This window comes from Oreochromis aureus, linkage group 5 (genome assembly GCF_013358895.1).
Source record: "Oreochromis aureus strain Israel breed Guangdong linkage group 5, ZZ_aureus, whole genome shotgun sequence".
NCBI classification, from domain to species: domain Eukaryota; kingdom Metazoa; phylum Chordata; class Actinopteri; order Cichliformes; family Cichlidae; genus Oreochromis; species Oreochromis aureus.
In genome coordinates this window covers 35,596,790-35,620,165 of record NC_052946.1, presented here as the reverse complement: position 1 = coordinate 35,620,165, position 23,376 = coordinate 35,596,790, and the positions used below count along the sequence as shown (strand labels likewise).

At 38.7% G+C, this 23,376-nt stretch overlaps 1 protein-coding gene across 1 annotated transcript in view; it reads left to right on the top strand.

Annotated features, from left to right (window-relative positions):
- The first annotated feature begins 4,625 nt into the window (after nucleotides 1–4,625).
- The window catches only part of LOC120440364 (neurexophilin-4), a 49,731-nt gene continuing 30,980 nt past the window's right edge, over nucleotides 4,626–23,376 (top strand). Inside the window, exon 1 of the mRNA XM_039612707.1 lies at nucleotides 4,626–5,084. Coding sequence (XP_039468641.1) covers nucleotides 5,031–5,084 — 54 coding nt within the window. The 5' untranslated portion in view covers nucleotides 4,626–5,030. The remainder of the gene's footprint in view (nucleotides 5,085–23,376) is intronic.

The window sequence follows — 23,376 nt, the reverse complement described above, 5'->3', positions numbered from 1 at the left end:
ACCTACCTGCTGTTCATACCTCTGCATACGAGGGGCAGCCAATCAGAAGAAAGTTGGCATTAAAACATGTTGGAAGAGAGCTCAAACCAGTCTGTTTTATACACTAAAGATTATTAGAATGATCATAAACTGTGAATCATAAAAAGCTATATTAATTACGTGATGTGGATTTCCTGGAAATTGTAACTACCCATCGGGGTTGCAGTGGCTGAGGAGATACCACAGGAAGATTTCTGACCGATTGGGTTGCTGGTGCTTCCACCTTCTAGTTTCCCACTCTAATGGAGATTGTTGATAATGGAGATGTCATGCACCAAGTTGCTGAAAGACTCAGTGTCAATAATAATACATGTGTTGTCAATTTGCTCATCAGAATTATCATGTTCTCAGTAAAAGAAATAACTGCAACACATTCATTGTTTAGAAACAGTTATTTCTCACGAGACTAGTGTCCCATGGTGTTTGGCGCCAAAACAAATAAGTGTAATTTCTCTGAAACAGAGTTGTCAGTAATGAGGTGAGGTAAAACACATTGTAGGCAATTCAACTGAGCCTGGTATTCTGATTAGGATTGGTTTAAAGCCCCAAAGAGGATAAAAAGTGCTCCATATAAACACCTCAATCAGGCCAAAATCGACCAAGCAGATTCGGAGAGGTGAAATAAACATTTTCCAAAAATGGCAGCTTCAAAGTTGAACCGGTGCTTTGCAAAGAGCAAACTCTTAAAGACTGAAGAACAACACATGATGGTAGCTACTGTGCTGAAGAGACGATAGATAACCATAATCAGGGAACTGATAGCTGTTAAAGACAAATGAATGACATTTTCATCACTATTTTGCATGTCACACTGTTACGATTAAATGTGCCGGATCACCTGTTTAAATGTAAACAGAATCTTCAATCAGAGGATTATAAATCAGAAGGAAAAATGATGTATGTGCATTTACACTGTGTGTGCAGTAGTACACTGTCTCTTTTCATGACAGAGGAAATCCCATCCATCCATTGATTCATCCATCCATCATCCATCCATTTTCTTGTGCTCATTAAATGCTAAAAAAAAGTCTAATCAGAGCAAATGAATAACATGCAATACATTAGTCCAGTGTACACTTTAACACAAATCATGAACTTACCCATTCTACGACAACATTCCCTCCAATATAAATCCAGCTTTTTTTTCTTAGCTTCATCCCTTCCTCTTCCTTGAGATATTGCATCCTTCCTTCCCACCTTCTGCTCCTCCACCTCCCTGTTGGTCCATCTTTCCCTCTGTCCCTTTCCCCCACCTCTGTCTCTAACCGCTGCCTATTCTTCTTGGCCTTCCACTTCTGCTTTTCCTTGGCTTCTAATCCTGCTTCCACTACCTGCTTTCTCCTCCTCCGTCATACTCACACCATTGTCCTCCTCTCTTATCCCTCTTTACCACCTTCTCTCATCCTCCACCTGGCTTAAGCTCAATCCATCAAAGAGCTTTAACGATAAAACATGCGACCATTTTCCTACTCTTAAGTCTTCACTGTAATCTGTTTTCTTTAATGATACGTGTTTGTTAATTTGTTTGCGAACGCGGCGATGATAAACACGAGCAGCCTTTAAGTGTGCAGTTTTAGAAATGATGAAACTTTCTCCTGACATCTTGGGAGGCAAAAGAGGAATAATGATGCGGGGATGATATTTGTGAAAGTAGATGCACTCGGCTCTTGCTCGGAGCATGTTCATTCATTTACTATAACCATGCAGCGACTGAGTGACTCGGAATAGTAGTGTCGCTGCTAAGTGGAACAGAGAAGGGGAGCAGCTGGGCGAAATTCACCTGCCACTTCCAATGTGGATCAGAAATTGCACTCACACCAGCAAGTTCTTCTCCAGCAGTGGGAAGAAAAAAATTAAGGGAAACAGAAGGACAGAGCATGCTGTAGCCATACAAATCACAGACAGTAGATTGAATGGGGGGCAGTGATGGAAATGGGAAATGGTCACATTCTTTGAGACCCGCTGTGTTTGATAGACAGCGTTTCATGGTCTGCTGAAGATGAAGCAATGGGTGTAACACACTGATTTACAGCAGCCGTAACACTGACAGAAGCCATAAGAGAAACTTAGTCTGCTGGAAGTAGTTTATTCTTTAAAATCGATGAAATACGAGGTAGAAGTGCAGTTTCATTATGTCCCAAAATGTTTAGCAAAACATCATGCAATATTTATTTGTATATTTTGAGAGAAATATATGTTTTTACAATATCTTTTATGAAAAAGTTAGTCAGGTTGGGTGATGGGTGCCCAGCATCCATAACTTTGACACTGACTTTGACTTTGTGCTTGTGTCCTCAGTGCCTGTGTTCACTTGGGTGCATGCAACAAAAACTTTGGTTTGAAAAAAGAATTTTCTATTCAGTTTGATACTAATAGAGAAAACATGCAGAAAGCGGTTGGATTTCCCAAAGTTTACTGAAATTCTGAGTTTCCTAAATTCCAAAAACAAGCTGGATTTAGCTTCAGTTCCAAGCAGCAGATATTGCTTAAAGAAACAGTTGGCAGCAAAAACATGGAGATAAATCCACAATAAACATTTTATAGCTCGCAAGATATGTTCAGTAAAATTATTTCTTGAACTATGATGATTAAAAAATGTAAAAATGTCATTTCCAAACTGATTTTGTTTTAAAATGCTCTCAATTTACTGTGTTATGATGTATTTAGCTGCAGATCACTGTGATTTTAAAGTGTCACTTCCCCTGGCATTATTATCTGTTTGTAGCCCACAGATGACTGAACAAGATTTTTTAATATTAGAATATTTGGTCTTGCTTTTTGTTCTAGTTTCCAGGATTGTACTGTTGAAATGATTAGCAGTCATTATAATCGTTGTGCCACTGCATTTCCTTATCACTGTTTGTGTCTTCTCAGCTGATTTCAGTGTTTGCCCCCAGTGTGCAGTGACGTTTTCCTTCGCAGGGAGGCAGTGCTGTGTTATTCACACATTGATGGGAGCCACAATCAGGCTGAAAAGAGCCTGCATCCCAAAGACTGACAACAGATTGCTAATGTACAATATATAAACTCACAGATAATCACAAAGCTCCTAATTTTATAGAGAACCTCCTCTCCATCTGTGACCGACCAGCCCTGCTTTGCAACCTCTGAGCCCATCAACATGGCTGCTGAAGCAGTCCCAGTAGCTGGCCTTGTCAGCACAAGACTAGACGTATAATGGCATGCTACAGGTGAAATATGCTGTATCTGAAGAAGAAAGTAGTTGATCTGCAGACTTCATGTGCAGAAAATAAAATCTGCAATATTGCAGATGAGGAATGTAGAGAGAAGACCAGAGAAGAACATCAGTAATTTCTCCAGTACACCAAAAGAAATGTTGGTGTACTGGATAAGAACCTCATAGTATAAATGTAAATACTGGGTCAAGCTACTGACAGAAAAACAGGTTGAAAAACAACAAATCAGACACGGAAAAATAGACAGCTGGTCAGTCATTCAGACAGACAGTTATACGGGAGGGACATGCTTCATCATACGCCGACAGAAAGTCAAGACAGCCATTATGCTTATACTGAAGAGCCCGTCGCTCAGTCGCTGACAGCAGTATATAATGCCACGCAGACAGAAACAATTCAGCAAGCCAACACACTGATCTCTGCACAAACTTGCAAGACAGGCAAGTAAACACTGTGCATCCCAGATCAGCTCGATTTAAAGGTGGCACAATCAGGCAAGCGGCAGCTGGGACCGGCCATCAGGGAGAAATGTGGGGCCGCGCTGCCCCAATATATCCATGCAACATTAATATTTCAAAATTGTTTTTCTGGGAATTTATAGTCTGGCTAGCTTGGGTTGTTGCCCTCCATCACACACAGTCACCTAAATGTAGCAGTGGAGGTTTGAGTTTTTTGTGTAAGATAATGATTGTTTAGCAGTCACAAAAAGGAGACAGTGGCATACATTAGTGTTAGACAGTGTCTATCCATCTATCTATCTATCTATCTATCTATCTATCTATCTATCTATCTATCTATCTATCTATCTATCTATCTATCTATCTATCTATCTATCTATCTATTAAAATGCAAGTTGATTCCATCCATGTTAATAAATCCTGCATTACAGCCAAACAAACTAAGAATAAACTATATGAAGATGTCATATAGGAGGAAGTATCACACAAGACTTGTGCTCAAATTCCCTTTAATCTATGTGTTGATTAGTATATAATATATCTCCTCAATTAACGTGAAAAACAAAAGCAGTCAAAGCAACGAGGGAGGTGTTTTCAAACTGACTGATTTGTCCAACTAATGAGTCAAAAATATTCAATTTACTGTCGCATATAACAAAGAAAGTGGGAAAAAAACAACTTTGGAAACTTAAAAAAGAGATGTTACGCTTAGAAATCAGTCCAGTATAAATAAATATCCAACAAAAGCATCCTGTTTGACTAACAGGGCGCCAGAGAGTGTCAGCAGTCAGCTCTCGGTGTAAACACTGACTGGACAACATAATCTACATGCAGTTGTGGTCAGTGCGGTTTCCAATAAAGGAGAAGCAGCTGTGCGCCGTGACGCGCGCGCGAACACAGGGAGAGAAAGACAGAGGGGGGTGGGGGGAGGAGAAGGAGAGATAGGGCGCGCGACAGATCTCATCTCTCAAAATCAGCCAGTTAGTATCACAAAACACAAGAAGCGCAGGTGATCTTCAAACGTTCCGCTGTTTGCCTCCACCTTCCAAACTGACTTTCGCACCAAACTTCCGTCAGACGTCCAGCATGAGCGGAGGCAAACACCATGGATGTGCCACATGAGGCGGACCGGAGAAACTGAAACCACCGCTCAAAGTTTGTCCTTAGAAATCACTGTGACTCCGACTAAGCAAACAAACAACTTTATCCGTGTTTTTCTCAAACACATCACTTGTCGCCTGCCACTTGGGATTGCTTGGATTCCGCGGTGTGTCTTTATATGTTCAGCTGGGGAGACGCGTAGCTTTTCGGCGTGGTCCGCTAAAAGGAAGGTGACATGCAGGTTCTCAGCTGGACCATAGTTCTCCTGAGCCAGTGGATCCTACGGAAGGTGAGTTTACTGTCATACCGAGAAAGGGGAATTAAAATGTGTGTTGATCCACGGAGATCTGGATGATTTCGTAGAGAATCATCTGCCCTCTTTCTTTAGAGGTTTAGTTTTCTAGAGATCACTCACCTGAGAAAATGATCCAAGCAATAACCTTTTACTATTTCCCCGTAAGAAATCGCATTTTAACTGTGTAAATCCTCCAGTTTCTCTAACTTGGCTTAAAGTTATATCTTCAAAAAACCAGTTTAGCCACGAAACAGACAACAGCACGGCTGTTTGGAGGCTTAATTTTGTTTTATTTGACTGCAGAAAGGATATGGCGACTTTTGCCCGTCTCCAAAAGGCGAAGATTTCTGCTGTCTGAGCATTTCCCCTATTAAGAAGCCCCCTCCTTATCTAGTTATCTATTTGTGCTCTTAGCAACTTCCTCTAATTTTCCTTCTGAAGTTAAACGCGCCCGTGGCTTCTTTTATTATCTCGTCATCGCTATGGCAAAGAGTTTGTGCGCCTAGTTTGGCTGCTGCTGCAGCTACTGCTGTGTGTGGATGAATATGCGCGTGCACGCACGCGCGTGCTCAGTCGGCTGTGCACATTATATTAGAGTTTCTTCTTTTTTATTCTTTACACTGACTGTAATAATGCACAGACTTCCACACATGACAGAGTACAATACAGTACAACAGAATATAATAGAAGGCTGGCTGTCCCAGCAGATACACAGCATCTGTGCTCGGTGTGTCTTTGGCCTCAGTTAAATAAAAGAGAATAAAAACATGACCTTTCACCATATTCTTCCTCTTCTCCCTTTTCCCTACATGTGCCTCCTTCATCTTCCTCTTCCTCTTTGCTCAAATTAGTTTTTTTCCAGTTTGGATCTTTTTCTCACTATAATACGCCGTTTAATGTTTCTACAAATAGATTTTTTTAAAATAAAAAACTGTGAAACTGTTTAATCATTTAGAATTTTGACAAAACATTTTAATTGGCTTAAAAAAAGAAGAATTAAAAAATGTTGTGAAGTCTTAAAGAAGTCATATTAACAGGCAAATGCCGCTTGGTTTAAGTGACAAAGTGTATGAAGAGCTGAGAGGGCAGCTGGGTGAAAAACCTTGAGTTCCAACAGATTTGCCTCGTGGCCGACAATAACCAATATTCTCTCCAAGCAAAAAAACAAACAAAAAGTGACTCAAAAGTGACTGGGGTGTTTTGTGATTTTTTTAAAGACATTTTGCTGCTGGCAGATTGGGGTTAGGTTGTATTGTGACAGGTAATAGCCCCTGCACTTCTTTTGAAGATTGAATGCAAATCATTTCACCTGCCAAGTAGGACCGCTAAGGCTCATCGTGAGAGTGCCACTAGATTCAAGTATTAGGATTGACTTGGTAATAGATTAAATCAACCATGCTTTTCTGTAATGTGCCATTTGAAATTGTTGCGATGGAGACGAAGGAGGACAGAATCTTCTTTGTTTTCACCAACTATGCCGTGTAGATGATACAGTGATTTGGCTGGCATAGTATGACAAGTTGCCTCCTTGGGAGCACTATTAGGTTGAGGGATTAAGGAGTGACGAGCTAAAGGAGGCAGTGAAGAAGTGAAGGCAGGTGAAAAATTGGGTAAACAGCGAGGAGGCATGAGGGAAAAGACAAGTCAGCAGAAGGAAAGAGAGGGCTACGCTAACCACACCTCTAACTTAATTTGACCACCTTTAATGGTCTATTAGAGTAACTTAAAGGGCTGTTTAAGCACACGTGTAAGTGCATAAGTGAGTTTGCAAGGGAAGACGGGGAGACGGAGAGAGAATCGGAATTCTCGCAGGATACCTTAAACTCATTTTATGTTTTTTGACAGCATTTAAAATGTAAAACCTATTTTGTAGATCATTTCCATAATGTCTTTAAAATGAATTTGCTTTAATGTATTTGAATGGGTGGTTTCTCACATTCAGGCAAAAAAAGAAGAGAGAAACCTAATAAAACAGTTGCACTTCCTTCATAATATGTCCTCTGCTGTGATATTATAATTTTTTTTCACCTCGTGCTTTGAAATGATAGCTACAGTAACAGTACTACAAAAGAAGAAAAGACGTGTGAAAAGCTTCTTTGCTGTTTTATGCTCCCTGTAGAAACAATAGTATTAGCCAGCATCTCAACCTGACAAAATCCTCTTATCTCCCCCCCATAAAACAACTAGCTATATACCCCAGGGATATTTCAGAAACTGAGTTGCTTTAATTTCATTATATATAGTCCTACTTCCTTTGCAGTCATGTCTCATGTATTCTGCATAGCTTTGTGTTTCCATAGTCTCCGTAAACGTGTGTGAGAAATGCAGCCGAGTATGTTTCCATGCCTCAAGTGCGTGCCTACATATTATTCACTTATTCGCGCCATTGTGGGGGAAAAAATCTGGGCTATCAGAAACAGCAGGATCAGATGATTTTCCATCAGGGATTAAAGCAGGTGGTTGGTGGTTTCCTTCCCACTTGCTGTCTTTTTGCCCATCCTTCTGGCTGTCTGCGGATCATCTGAACTGTCAAGCAGACAGGAGCCACCACTGGCCTGTAATCTGCACAAATTATACTCTCCATTTACAAAGCGATTAGATATGTAATCTGATAAAACATGATGACGGAAGCAATCACATTACTGCTGTATCTGTTGCCTCTGAAATTATTCCCTGAGATCAAAGAATTAACCTACAAAAATGGCACAGATTCATACTGTATTTTAATTTCTTTAATTTCAGTTCTAACACCGTTTGCTTAAGGTCAACCGGTGATCCATTTTATTTAATTTGATTTCTCCTTTTTCGACAGCACCATGCCCCATTTTTGACAAACCATTACTTGTGAAATGAGTCATCCCTTGCTTGATGCAGTGAACACCTCGGGCTTTGTATTAGCCTTAAGGAGAGGGAATTTAAATGTGCGAAGATTGATGTAAAATAAAACATTACATAGATTCTGCTTTGCATAAAGCCACAATCATCATTGTTTATTTGTTGGAGCTCACGTAAGACTGTAAATGCAAGCTTGATTGTATTTTGATCATTAAATTATTGCACTGTTTTTAAAATTTTGCAGAGGTAAAGTTGGGTACTAACAACCTTAAAATCCCACTAGTGTTATGAAAACTCTAGATGATCCACTTATAACAAATGGAGGCAAGCAGCAGGCAGAAAATCACTATAATGGTGCCAAAATTAAATTACATACAAAGTGTACAACCCTGTGTTTGGCAGACAGCTCAGATACATGTGGAGTTACAAGAAAGGAAGCATTATGTGTGAAATTATTGATAAGGCAATGGTATTATTTTTAAGATGCACGAAAAGAGAAAGCCAGAACATGCTGCAGATTCTGGAAAGAGCTGCTGCTCTTCTCACGGCTGAACAGGCCTTTGCGGGTGTTTGCTTCTTTCCCTGTCAGAGCTTTCAGTTTCTGTTTGACATGCAGATAGAAAAGATGACCCTGGGTCAGGCTTTCAGTTACCTTTCGTGCACTGTGAATTTATTTTTCTAAAGTTTTTTTTTATGTAATTTAATCCAATTTTATTTATATAGTGCCAAAATTATAACAACAGCTACCTCGAGGTGCTTGCAACCTTTGAAGCCAAAGCACAACACAATCTTCAATATAATATTCAACTCTCAATGCTGATGATCATTAATTGTAGGGAAATATGTTAAGTTGCTTAACTAAGAGTTGTGATACTGACAACAGTCATGCATGCATGTAATGAGCTTCAAATACAGTATTCAGTAAAAGTGCTCATAAAAACGAAAAAGGATCCCGGCAAGAAATAATCTTTTTTATATTATTCTACTAGATTACTGTTACGCGTGCATTAGTATTTATTTAGGATCTTACTTTTGGCTGAACCAGTTTCATCTATACAATCAGTTAGTTTAATCAATATCAGTTAATCATATCTTTATTAACTGATCAGTTTTAACCTGCAACTTTAAAGTAACTCCAGCTGTAAGTTACATATAATGAAGCAAGTTGCAAAAAATTTAAATACTACAGTACAAGTGAATCACAGAACAGCCCTGAAGTTATATATCACTATCACAAGGGTTTATTTTAATGTAACTGTTATTTTACTTCACAATTTCTGTTTTTGTGTTGTTTCATGTAATGGTAGTGTCATCACAGTTGGTGAATTTGCATTCAGACTTTGTAATGCAAAATTTCTAAGACTTAATTAATTTCCCTCATTCTATATTTTCTGTTTTAGTTCTGAGGATAAAAATATGGTCATGCTGCTATTAGTTGCTGCTATTTCTAAACGCTCTAAGTTACCCAAGAATTAAAAAACAGGGGGAAGTGATCCAGGTGTATTTCTTTAAATTCATATATACAACGAAAGAACGGGTCTTAAAAAGCACAGGTTTTGTGTAAGTGTGAAAAAATCTAGTATGGAAGCTGTTGTTGATGTATATTGGGCTGTAAATGGCACGTCACCTCGTTTCCTTACTCAGTGGCTTCATTCTGCCAGTCTGAAGCAGAACATGCAAACAGACTTTTTTCAGCAGAAGAGAAATATCAGGAAGCAAAATTCAGGGTTCCCTTAAAGTTCTAAAAACTATTTTTAAATAAATTTTAAATATGAATATTTTGCATGGGCTAGTCCTCTTTTACATGTCCTGTTTTACACCTACTTAAAACCAAACTATATTCGTGTTAATTTGTAAATTAAACACAATTTCAAAATTCACAAAGTTTTTTTTAATAGTTATTAAACTGTCACTCTGATTGCCACCATCATAGTACAATCTGTTCCACGATCAGTAATAAGGTAAAAAGGTTTAGTCATTAAGAGCGAAAAACTGTGAATAAGTTGGAGTGCTATTTGAATGAAACGTGAAACAATTTTCCTTTTTGTTTAGTTGTTGTTCATTTTTTCTATTATAGGTGAAACATTTAAATTTTTTTGCCTCATCATTATCAGTAAAATTATCAGTACCATGCAGTCGTGTATCACTTTATTGTATTGATGGTGCTAATTCTGCTAGCACTGTTAGCTTTTCTCTACAGAAAACAGAGAGGAAGAAAATAATATAGCATGTAGGTATTGGTAATGAAATACAAATAAAGCTAAACTTCAATTATTAATAAAGTGGAACACATTTGCCGTCATATTTTAACAAACTGATAAGTTAATAAATAAAAAAAACAATTAAAAACACATAAAATCAGCAGAAAAATGTAAATTTTATCCGCTGCATCTTGAACCAAATGCTGGCCTATTAGGCTGACCGGTTTCCTAAAGCTAAAAATACCAGCAAAGTGAAAATGCAGGACCCATTACCTGAAATATTTGAACGTTTATAAGACTAATTCATGCTGATGCAGTGATGTTAGTTGGGCTGTTTGCTTGTTCTTGTATCAAATTGAGGGCTTGTGCAGCAACTGCATGTGTAAACTCGCTAAAATCACCCATTCACCATTTTAACAGTACCATCCCCTGTAAAGGATCAGATGAAATTTAACTTAACTCTTAGTGTATTTGATCCGTGTTTATTCCATGTCTGCTGTTTTCTATACTTATTCCAGAAAAACAAATTTTTAATTAAATTAACTAGGACAACCTACTTATAGTAAGAAACAAAAGCAGTTTTGCATGAAATAAGCCAGTTTCTCTGTTGAATTTTACAAACTAGCCCGCAGCTGTCAGAGGAGTCTTGCTTTGGTTTAGACTGACTGGGCTGTGAATGCCAGATGGTGGGCTTTCACATTACTGCAAATAACACTGGCAATCGGTTGAAGCTTTTATGTTGGAAAGAAACACATGGAAATCAGAGCGGCAGAAGCAGACAACTTGAATAAATTCCCCCTTTCGTGTCTCGTCTGGTCTCTATTGGTGCTTCAGGAAGCTCAAGTTAATAAAAAATGGTAAACACAATGTCTTTCGTTTGGTAACAGTTTAAAGCATCATGGGAGATATGGCAAAATGTGTTTTCATTGGTTTAATGTTTGGTGATTCATCTTTACTGGCTCAATGAAACATATCTTACTGTGTTCCTGTGTCAATCTGAATTCAGCAAATGAGAGTTTAATAACTGAAAAAGGCTTTAGTGCTGCTGATTGCATGTACAGTTTTCATAAAACACTAATGGGGAGTTTGGGGAGTTTATTCAGTAATGATTCACATCTTTTTTTGTATATAACATCATAATCTGCAAATTAACGCAGTTGTTAAAAAATACTTTAGTTTTTTTTCTCCTTAAATTATAGAAACTGTGTTGTAGGGTGTATTTATGTTAAAAAAAACCCACAAGACCATTCAACTACTACTAAAAAAACATAAAGTTAATATGGTTTAAAAAATGAAATTAGTCAAATGTTATTTATATTGCACATTTAAGAAAAAATAGAAAAAATACTTTAAAGCAAAGCATGCTTAATAAGATGAGTTTAAGCTGGTTTTTAATAGGCTGTTATTTTAAAATAAAATGCTATAGAGATGATTATTGCAGCCTCATAAATTTAATAGACACAGCAGGACACAAGCTGACTTAATGTGTCAAATTACAAGTTCAGTGCAGTACATATACTTTACATATAGGTAAGGCTGGGGCATCCACTGATTCAGAGTGGTACGTGTATTTGCAATCTAACTATATCCAAAAGGAAGGTTGATATATAACATGGATTAGAGTAGCAAAGGCATTCCTTTATTCATTCCGACCCTGGTGAGAGAAACCCACAGCAACACACAGCAAGGCAGTAAGTGTTCCAACCAACATGTCACAGTGAAAGCTTTAAAATTAGCACAAAATATCCCTGACCTGTTGCTGGAAAAGTGACTTCTTGAGCTTCAGTGAAAACGCGGCCAAACAGAGAGAAGCAGAACACTGGGCTGCACATCAGACCATGCGACCCAGGTTTCACTGCCAGGATAATCTGGAAAAGACGGCCTGTGGACAGCTGCTGCCTTAGCCCCAAGAGGGTCTCACGTCTCCCGGCCCAAGCTACCGTCCAGCCTCCGATGCTGATCTTTGTGTAACTGCCAGTTTGAGTGGTGGAGGATGTGGCGATAATGGAGATAGCTAGAGGTTTTTGGTGTGAAACTGTGTTTCTTGTTCTATTTTCTGTCATTATCATTTTTGTTTTCTCACAGCCTTTTATAGTGGCTCAAAGTTTGTTTGGTCTGTATCTCCCTTTTGCTCTATACCCGAGTGAAGGTGAGAAAGATGAGGGCAGAGCGGGCAAAGCACATATGGAGGTCCGGGTCAAGATAACCACACCTGATCTGTCTTGAACTGATCTCTAGCCACACTGCAGAACACACACTCACACAGCATTTTAATTCATCCCCGCCTATCTCAATGGAAGGTCTACTATTATTACAATAGTACTGTGTATGACTCACCAAGCCATATAGAGCGACAGTGGAAAATTGCTCCTCCAGAGGAGTTGGTTGGTAGCTTAGAAAAAAAGAGGTGGGTGTGGGGGGGTTCTGAGGAGCTGATAACATCAATTTGAAAATATTCCTCGTAATCTGTTGGCTGTAAATATGTGCGGCACAGACGTGCATGCAAACAATGGACCTGCGATAAAATGAATTATCCCCAAACACTCGCATTTACAGCTGAGAGATGAAATTAAGGAATGCAGGGAATAAGGCTTCGTGATTGTTCCGTGTTGTCATCACCAACGTGGGCTTACACAAAGCTTATTTATCACACAGCAATTACCACTGAGGTGTTACAGCTATGATGGCAGGGAGGAGAAAATGAACACTTAGCTGAAGCCGATAAAGGGACACTACAGCTGGGTGTGTCGTGACCCTGTAACGCATCTGCCAAGAGGGCAGACATCCATCACTGCGCGGTGTCCTGACCAGAGGAGAAGGGCAGCTGGAACTCCATCACTTTATCCATCACCTCCTTTTTTTCTAATGGCGACTTTAATTCAGAGTGAGAACAAAATGTTTGAGTGCATTCTTTTAAATATTCAGGTTGATTTATTTAGGAGTTACTTTTTTCTGGTGCACTTTAAACATGCTGTCTGGTCAGATTTGTATTTTAAATATTTCCTAAGATACTTCCCAGTTTAAAACATCTCCCAGTTTTATGACGGGTTATAAAGACAAAGTCTTTGTTTGTCTGGCTTGTTTTTAGCCATGCTAGCAGTCAATCCACCACTTTGCTGCAAACTAAAATATCTCAGCAACTATTAGATGGATTGCTATGACATTTCGTACAGACATTTGTGGTCCCGATAGGATGTATCCTAAAGACTTTGTTGATCCCCTGACCTTTCTTTAAGCACTGTCATGAGGCTGACATTTTCCTTTTTAATGTAATATCTCAACTATAGGATGGATTACCATGAAAGACACACACTAATATCATTATAAAGATGAAATATTATCACTTTGGTGATTATATAACGTCCCTTAAAGCTCCACATCAGGTCAATAAGTTAATTTGATCAACGCTTTGAATTATGACCAAGTGAAACTAGTGACATTTCCATCAGTCCCAAATGTGTCTTGTATTTATAGTGAGAATAAGCATGTTGCTAATATTCTAACATAGAAATAGTCAGTATTTTAGCTATAAAGCATCACAATCTTATTGTTAGAAGTTAAACCCATAGATACCACAAAAGATGGATTTAAATCTGAAACGTTCTTTTTAATGGCCAGCAGGGGGCGACTCTACTGGTTGCAAAAAGATGTTTAGTCGTAAAGAAAGCTACAGGAAAACGACCCTCAGTTCTTTTGGTCAATGACCTCACTAAACGCTTTGCTGATGAGTTTATCAGTGATTGATGGGAAGCATATTTTTGTTTGTTTGCTTTTTAGTAATGTATTCTGCTGTTGTTTTTCCTGAATCTCCGCTGGGGTTTAGTTGTTGTTGTCCTCTTTTGCGTGACTTAATAAAATAAAGCAGCAGAGGGAGATTCTAGGTGAAGTGGTCAGCCCTACTTTGGATTGGTCTACTCGTGTTGCTCCACTTTGAGAGGTCCCCAGTCATCTTTGTGATGTGAGCAGCGTGTTAATCTCTCTCTCCCTCGCTCTCTTTTTCCTGGCTGCAAGGAGCAGAGTCGAGCTTTGGAAATAGATCACATCAGAAGGGACGCTTGGCTCCTGATGATGGGCACTGTGTTTGTTTCATACATGCATGATGAGTAGCTCAGCTCTCGGCGGGGGCCACCAGTTATGGCATAACGCTCAGCTCCCCCTGGGAGAAAACACATGCTGTGCTTCATACTTTTGCTATTTGATACAGCAGTGTGTGTTCACGTGTGTTTACTGGTGCGAGAAACAACCATGTGAACTGAACACGAGCTCACACGGAGCAGTGAGACAACACGCAGAATCTTAAGACGATGACAGATTGTGCAAGTGTGTGTGTGTCAATGTGTGGCAGTTTGCATGCACAATTTCCAACTACCTTTATTAATACACTAAACAAGCACTTCAGTGGGAACACCTGTGCTGCATTATGCAATGACAGTTTACAATCAGGTCTTATACATTTTCAGAAACGTGATAATTCTAGATTGTGCTTATTTTTTTCCATTTTTTTATACGTGTGCAAAACATTTGTTTATGAATATCACGCACCTGTAGCAGTTAGGTGGTATGATTGAGCCCTGGGTATTCACAGCATCTTATGATTAATAGTAACACACCTGGGGGAGATATATAGAATAGGATTTTGTAATGAAATATTAAAGCGTAATCCAAGCGACACCAAATATCATAACTCATGGTGCAGATGGCAGAGAATGCTCAGGGTCAGCTCAGTGTGAGGACCCTGCCTCACATGAGACCGTGGAGGAGGGATTAGTTTTTTATCATTTTTTAATATCGCAAGCACAGCTTGTAATGCATTAATTCAGACAAGCATTGAATTTATTGGAGAAGGGAGGGAGGATGAGATGGGGGAAAAAGACATAGGTAACCCAGCTGGATTGGTGACCCTTTCGGTAAGCCTCAGTATGCATCGAGACTCACAGTATCTTAATAAATAAAAGATCACGCAGTGGACATATGAAGGGTTTGATGTTATGTTTTTTAAGAAGATGTGTAATAATATAGTCTTGTAATCTTGCATTCTTTTTTAGTCTGTGTAGGATTTCAGAAGCTATACAGGATGTATTATTAGATACACTTTCATGTTTTTGTTTGTTTTTTGTTCTTTGGGGTTTTTATTTTTATTTGTTTCCTGCACATTGTTCTCCCATGTCAAAACTTTCTTTATATATTGTTCCCTGGACTCAAGCTTAATGGAGAGTGGTCAGGAGATTTCAGTGGAGAAGCGAGCACTCCGCAAAGACCATTTGGTCACAGATCCCTCGCGCCTCTCTCAGTCCATTTCCCTGTCTTTCGCTCTGGCTGTCTTTCATCTTACACCTCTCTCACCTGCACCTGTCAAAACCTTCACAATTGAGCTTCTATCTTCCACTTCATTGTGCCATTTCTCCTCTTGCAAGCTCTTTCCACTTCCTTGTCTTCCCTGCTCCAACACCTTGATACTGGTCATGCCCGGCCTGCGACTAATTTTCCCAGTGTGTCTGATTAAAACGTAGCCATGGAAGAAATAAAATATGTTGAGAGAATTTCATAGTTTCGGCTTCCAGATTCTCATGTTCTGATATTTTGTGCTGGGGAGACAAAATTTGGGCTTTACTTTTTCCTTTTTCCTCTCCTGGTGGTTTTTGGCTTCAGTCACCATGTTTTTCTCTGGGTGTTTCTGGATCGGGACGTGGCAGTTCTTGCTGCTGAATTATATAAAATCTCTGCTTGGTTTTTAGTTAATTAGCTCGAGCAACGAAGAAGCAGGGGGCACAGGGAGATTGATGGCAAGAGGAAAGAAATGGTCTGTGTGGAGGCGGCGAGGGTAGACTTTCCCTCCTTTAACTTAGTCCAAGTTGGCCCAAAGGAGGCTGCTGTGGAGGGAGTCTAGGTCAGGGGTAAAGAAGGAGAGGAGTGAAGAGCAAACTGAACTTGAGGCTGTGTGGGCAGAAGGAAACATCAGAAAATCATCTCACATCTTAACTGCCCTCACATTGGCAAAATTTTAATATACTCCTTATGCAGAGCTTAACTGTCAGCATGTGTTGGAGGACCTTGACATGCATTTTACCACTCTGTGCTTTTAATGCTATTATAGGTTCTGAATGAGAGAACGATGCATAATGTAGCTCTCAGTGAGGAAGTAACCTCGTAGAACCAGTCAGCACATATTGTTCTCATAAAGCTTGTGGTATGTTTGTTTTCGCTATTAGCTGGTGTACACAATTTTCTTGGTAAGAATAAAATCCACTTTTAAAAATGCCTGAGAGGAGAAATGCCTGACACAGTAGATTATTTCTTTGATTATTTCTTCATTAATCTGAAGTTAATTGCAGACATCTTGAATTTGTGTATCTGGAATGATCGCTAGATTTTTTTTTCCAGGAAAAATTGCATGGGCATCAGATTTATAGTGCTTGCCTTTTGACTTCTTTAACGGTTCCTACACATTTTCATCCCGGGGTGTAATGTATTGCTGTCCTGTCACCCCTCTGTTATGTGCAAAGTGTCCTTTGGTATTGATGCTCAGACACACAGCCCACTGCAATATTAGTGGCCAGAGATAATGGTACTATTTTAGAGACCTGCAAAGTTCACCTTTGGATGTTGGAGGGAAGGTACTGGCATAAGTAGGAAGTTTGTCAACCAGGAAACAGATGTTTTTTTATCATGTTTTTTTAATTTTAATTTTTAAAAATTATTTTTACCTTCTAATGTCGCTCCATTTTTTTCCTTTGCGCTTCCATTTGCCGGTTAGTTTTAGGCACTAAGAACTAATTGGTTGGGTTTGAGAAAAAAACTGTGGACCTCTTATGAATAAATGAACCACACCAGCAGCTTTGACAAAACTGCTTTACTTTACAGAATAACAATGGACTGGTATTTCTAAAGCAGGGGTATTCAATGCAAATTTAAGGAGATCCAGTCAGAGAAAATTTCCTCAAACAAATGTCTGGAATATCATTCATGGAATTCATTCATGCACACATACATGTCCTTTTATATTTATCTATATTTATATTTATACCTTTATCTCTATATTTTTTTATCTTAATATTTATCTATCAATATCTCTTTTTCTACGCTCATTTTATATGACTGTTTGATGTTTGTTGTATATTTGCTGCCATGACAACTCAATTTCCCCTCTGGGATTAATAAAGTTTAATAAAGACAAAGGAAAACACTGCACCAATTAAAATAACTCTACTGTAAATATGAAAAGAAAAATAGCAACGTTCAGTCAAAATCCAATAATAGTTCTATGTTTGTAAACGTGGGCCTCTGGGTACAGCTCTAAGTTCTAAGGTAATAAGAGATCTGTTATTTAAATTTTGCTGAGTCATAAATGTTTTAGCAGATTATCTTTCATGTAAATCCTTTAAATCTTTGTGATGTTTAAAGGCTTATATAGGAAACTGTCCAGTCGTATTACACCAGACTACGCTGGTTGATAAGCACTTAAAACATCCATCCTCTACACTTTAATATTAAAAACAACCTTTTGTGGTTATGCTGAGTATATTTAAGCAAACATGGATAAAGCTCCTAATGGGAATAAATGTTCCAGGACAATTATCAACTTGTGAAGGAGACTGGTTTTTCACAATCACAATCGTTCCCCATCAGTAATCAAGTGGCTGAGCATATAAACTTACCAAACCTAACACATAAGTGATATATTAAGAATAACAGCAATGCTATTGTCGTCCACATTAGCTGTGCAACTTGCTAATGTGCTTTCCTGTTGTCATAAGAATGTTGCTGTAAAAAAATGAACACACTTATGTTTAGCAGAGCTTTGAAACTTTTGCTCACTTGTGCAGCCAGTAAGAGATAATTTGGTGCACTTGACTCATCAATCAGACATTTTAAAGTTAACTGAAGCGGCTCTAGGAAGTAGATATAAATACACATGCTTTGTTTTAGGCCAGCTTGGCAGGACTTGTGCTAAATGTTTTACATGGTGATGTAGATAAGCAATGAGAGGAATCTCTGGCCTGCCAAAAAGTTTACTGTAGATGTTTTCTGTGGGAGAGAATAACTGCATGGACTTTGGGCTTTGTAACACTGCAGACATTTGACATGCTGAAACAGCTTGATATGTCTGCTTTAACACTAGAACCAATTAGGTGACAACAAACATATCAAGATTCAGTAGAGGGAACCTCCGATTCTGGCATTACTGAAGGTGGGTGGGACTGTAGCACCCATCACTCACAGCTGGAGCAAAAGCACTCATAAAGAAAATCTAATTTCTTCTGTTTCCTGATCAAAAAGGTGCAGATGGAACCAGTTTCCTAAAGCCTCAGTTCACTCTGCTCAGCAGATGTCACCCTCCCCTCGGCAAACACTTGGACAAACCCCAACCTGCTTGTAGCGACATGACCAGTCAGTGACAGTGACATAATATGGCACCTAGAGAACCAGACAGACAGAGAATGAGTCCTAGGAAGTGATAGAGAGACAAATGAAGCAACAGAATCATATGTCCCACCAGCGAGAGGCTGGGCATCTCTCTGCAGAGAGCTGTGCTTCAATAAGTTCAGCTGAGGAGAGCATGAACAATACGATGCAGCAACAACAAGGAGAACAACAGCAGGATGCTATCCCTGAAGGACTGAGCAGGAGATTGCTGACCATACTCTTCTTTCTCTGCCTCTGACTTTGGGAAAATAAGTTGCAAACAGCATAACCTTAAACTCCCAGTGCATGTCTGCTGTAGGGAAATATGTTGCATCATAGAATGCATGAAGTGCAACTGACTAGAGTTTAGGGATGAAAACACAGTCATGGGTGAGCTGAGCTAATATGCAAGTTCTTTGATGCAGCTGGTCCATCCTGTTTTCAGTGCTGGGCTTTAGAAATGTTCTGAATTTCATTGTTTTTGTAGCAAATAAAACATAAACATAGCGCATCAACTGTGGACAGGAGACTGAAAATTAGATTTAATTTGGCAATTAAAAAATAGAAATGTGCATCTTTTATACCAAAGGATACATGTCCAGTTCTCTGCTGATTACACTGAAATATTATGTAGAGAATGAACCAATCCTTAGTCTTGTAATGTGAACAATACGTAATGCATAACACGCATAATAATATAATCTGTCTACAGGAATATTGAATAAGCTGAGTCACTGGAATTCAGATTTATTAACTGAATAGCTGCTGACCTCCATCAGGTAGTCTACATAATAAATTATAAGACGACTGCATTTGCACATAGAAAATTTCTCACATAAAATAACAACCCATTTATAAAAATAAGAAGATATAAATAGCTTTAAAAGCTTTGCTTAAACACCTCTGTTCAGCTCATTCATCACTGTTCATGAACAAGTTTTTTTTTTTTCCGCCAAAGTAACCGCCTCATGCCTTAAAATGGATTGGATGGCACTCCACACCTTTACCTTAAGTATGCGCAGGTCTATGAACATTCATATTGTTCCCCATCCTTGTTTTCACCAACCATCCCACTGTAAAACACCCAGAAAGTGATACTGAAGAAGAAGAAGCGTGCCAGTGTGTCAGACTGGGGATGTATTTAACGTAACCCTCTTTAACATGGTGAACACAGTAATGTCACGTCCAGCTTGATAACACAAGTCTTCTGCTTGATTACATTTTCAAACAGCGAATGTTATTTTACTAGTCTTTAATCAACACTTCTGATCGACAGCTACACCCCACACGTTTTCGAGTTGGTTCTTTAGGTGTGTAATTAGCAAGATTTTTGAGATTTGAGTGGGTGAGATTGTGTGAGATTTGCCACTGTCGCCCTTGAGCTCGGCAGTCCACACCAAAAGCGGTGTCACAGCTAGGGATGTTTCTGGCTACTGGCTGTTTAAACGAGCGAGACAAAATTAGGCTAGGCCTTGTCTGAAAGACAGAAACGCCTCAGAAAACATTTAAAACTGAGCACACTTCAAATGGACAGTGTTCAACACTGGCCAAACAAATATTTTGTGCATATTTTAGGAGCTATATAAAATTGTTAATCATGCTACACGTTAATCAAGTGGTGCTGAAACATACACCACCTTGTGCAATGTGTAAAGTTGCAAACACACAATGTCTAATTAGTTTGGCTAACCTCAACAGCAACAGCATGGCCTTGGTTCCTTAGGGTGTTTTCACACCTGTAGGTTGTTTACTTTGGTCCAGATCAGTTTATGTGTTTGTAAACTTGTAGCTTTTCCTTGTGGTTTGGTTGTGAAGTGAAATCCAAGCGAACCAAACTGCGTCACTGCGGGAACGACAAAAGTAAATACACGAAGAAGCTGCTGTGTTCCAAGACTGTTGGAGAATTTACAGACATATCACAGTTGTTAGCACATACAGACATCTATAGTGCCTTTCCACATTGACAATACAAAGCTTACATGGCTATGTGACGTTTTTAGCTCAAACTTGCATTGTACGCCTGATATTTGGTTCGGATTGAGGTCAATCATAAACCAACATAAGTCTAAGGTTGTTACACTGTTAGAATTTCAAACTCAGTACCTATACTCGATACCGTTTTCAATACCATTAAAAGACTATGGCAATACAAACAATAACATTAAGAACAAGACTACTTTTAACTTAAGCAGGGCGAAATTATAGATTAAGATAACTAAATATTTGAAGTTTTCCCACAGATGGTGTAAAAAAGGCAATATTTGTAGGCTGACGGAGGGAGTGTTTTATACTACAGTTCATTGCTGATCAAACAGTTGGCAAGCTAAACGGCAACTGTTTTGTTTAATTGTTGAGTTTTCTCAACCTTAATCTGGGACTTTATGAGAAACGTAACACTTTTTAGAAACAAATGACTGGGCTCTTTAGTCAAACTAATGCTGTCTATTAACATTAAATATGGGCAGGATGGATAATGTTTGCTATCTAGCTCCCACATTAACAATATGTGGCTGTGGCTGTGGCTACAACGTAGCTTGCCATCACCAGTGTGTGAATGTGTGTGTGAATGGGTGAATGACTGGATATGTAAAGCGCTTTGGGGTCCTTAGGGACTAGAAAGCGCTATATAAATACAGGCCATTTACCATTTACTATTGGTCATACATGCTAGCTGCTACCTAAACAATAACTTAACAGATAGTGGATGTGGCTGGCATTAATGTGGTAGATGGGTTAATATTCATATTAACTCTTTAATGCATAAACCGACCTCTCAAAATTCCTCATGAAATGTTGTTCGGGGTTCTGAATCTGCTCCCATTCATTTGTTATCCCGCTAGTGAGAGTTGTGTGAAGTTGTGCATCAGCTGGAGGAGGCATGTATTGTTGGCATCAATACTGTTACAATTTTTTAGCATCCATTAGTGAATAATTAAAAAAAAAAAATTAGAAACCTTATTTAGGTCAGAGCAGCGCTGCATAAACATGCGGTCTCATGTCTTCCTGCTGTCCTTTAGCACTTCTCTTACCTCCTCCTCTCAGCTTCGGTGTCATCCCAACTCTACTTGTTTTGTAGGTATTCATTTCCTTTACAGTTTTTTCTCTGTCACTCTGTGCTAGGATGTTTTTGCACACTAGAGATAAGGAGGCCAGGGTGAACTCATGTCTTGCTACATCAGACACCAAAGTACTGTGAGGCCAGCAGTGCGCCCTGATGGCCTGCTGAACCACATAAATCACACGCATGCACACACAAGGACAGAAAGAAATTGATTAAAAAGATATCTGTGAGAGATTGACTGCCCCGTTGCCTTGTAAAGCAAAGTGTATATAAAAAAAAAAGAAAGGGGAAAAAAAACATAGTACTTCATATACGTACCTGTGCAGTAGTCTGGTATCAAAAAGTGCTGTGTGAGACCTTAAAGGAGTAAAGCCCTGACTTCTGGAGCACCACAATTTACGGCGGGGTTTACTAGATGAACATCATTCTTATGATGAGGACTTAACCTTAAAGTAACATCAAAAATGACACATCCACAAATTTTGCTCTAGTGTAATTGTGTACCTCAAGGTTTATAACATCTAACAAAATCTCATCAGGCAAAGCAATTTCTGTTGAACTAGATGGACATTATTTGACGATAGCAACATCCACTAAATAGAGATTAAAATGAGATTTACAAATGAATGCTGCTGATGAATGTTTTTGTGTAATTTCCTCGGATGTTTAATCCATGAGGTCAGTGCTTCTCGCTAGGCCCTGCTGCACCACCCATTTCAATTGTATAAATCACATTCCTCCCCCATCTTTTTTCCATTTTTATACCAGATGCACTCCCAGGTCTAGTTATGATCTTTCACAGGGTGCAGCATTAAAATTTTATGCGTTCTTAAATAATCCGTGTGTTGTAGACCATGTTAACATTTTTCCGCAGCACCTAACTAAACACCTCTGCTGCCGTTACACCGATTGCATGCACAGTGATTTCTATTTTTGCAAGAATTGATTTTCATCTGTGATAACAAATGTTCTTTGTTGAGATATCTACCCACCCTCCTATTTTCATTTAGAACGTCTGATGTAGCAAAGATTAGATTCTGTTGCCAAATGGTTTAGTTAATGATTTCATTCTTGTTCCTTTATTGAGATATCAGACCCCACTGTCTCCTTTCCATTCACATTTCCCGTGTTGCAGAGATTACATTCTGTTGCCAAATAATTTCATACTTGTTTTATAGATCAGATTGAATGTCATGTCAGATAAAGAGATGTCAATTCTTAAAGTCTTAGTATTGTATGTTCAACCAACATTGAATGTGTGCTATTTATTCATATTTATATTTTCTTCCTTCTTTTACCACAAGCTAGGAAATTATTTGTCGTTCAGCTGATCAAATGAAAAGAGTTCAACTACTTTTAATCCATCTGATTAGAGTTAAAATAAGATGTGTTGATGCGTGGAAACATAAAAAAATAGAAATGGGTGAACCCCCGTTCATAATGTAATTTGTTAAATTGTTATGAAACTCTTCCCCAATAACCTACCTATTTGAGGGATTTTTTGTTTGTTTTATTTGCTTCAATATCTGCAAAACGAATGTGTTTTATTTTGTTGGAAGCTTTTAAAATGAGTAGAGATGCTGTTAAATATCAACCTCCTCATTGCTTTATTCAAAGTCTCTGTGGTGCTGCTTAGATAAAATCCTCTGTATAAAAATTACTGGTTCTCAGTTGATCGGCAGTGACTCACTTTGCTGACGGTTTTATCTGTGATACGTGCTTTAATTTAAATTCAGTCTTTTTCTCTGTATTCCTCATGACTGTACTTTGTTTTATTGATGCTATT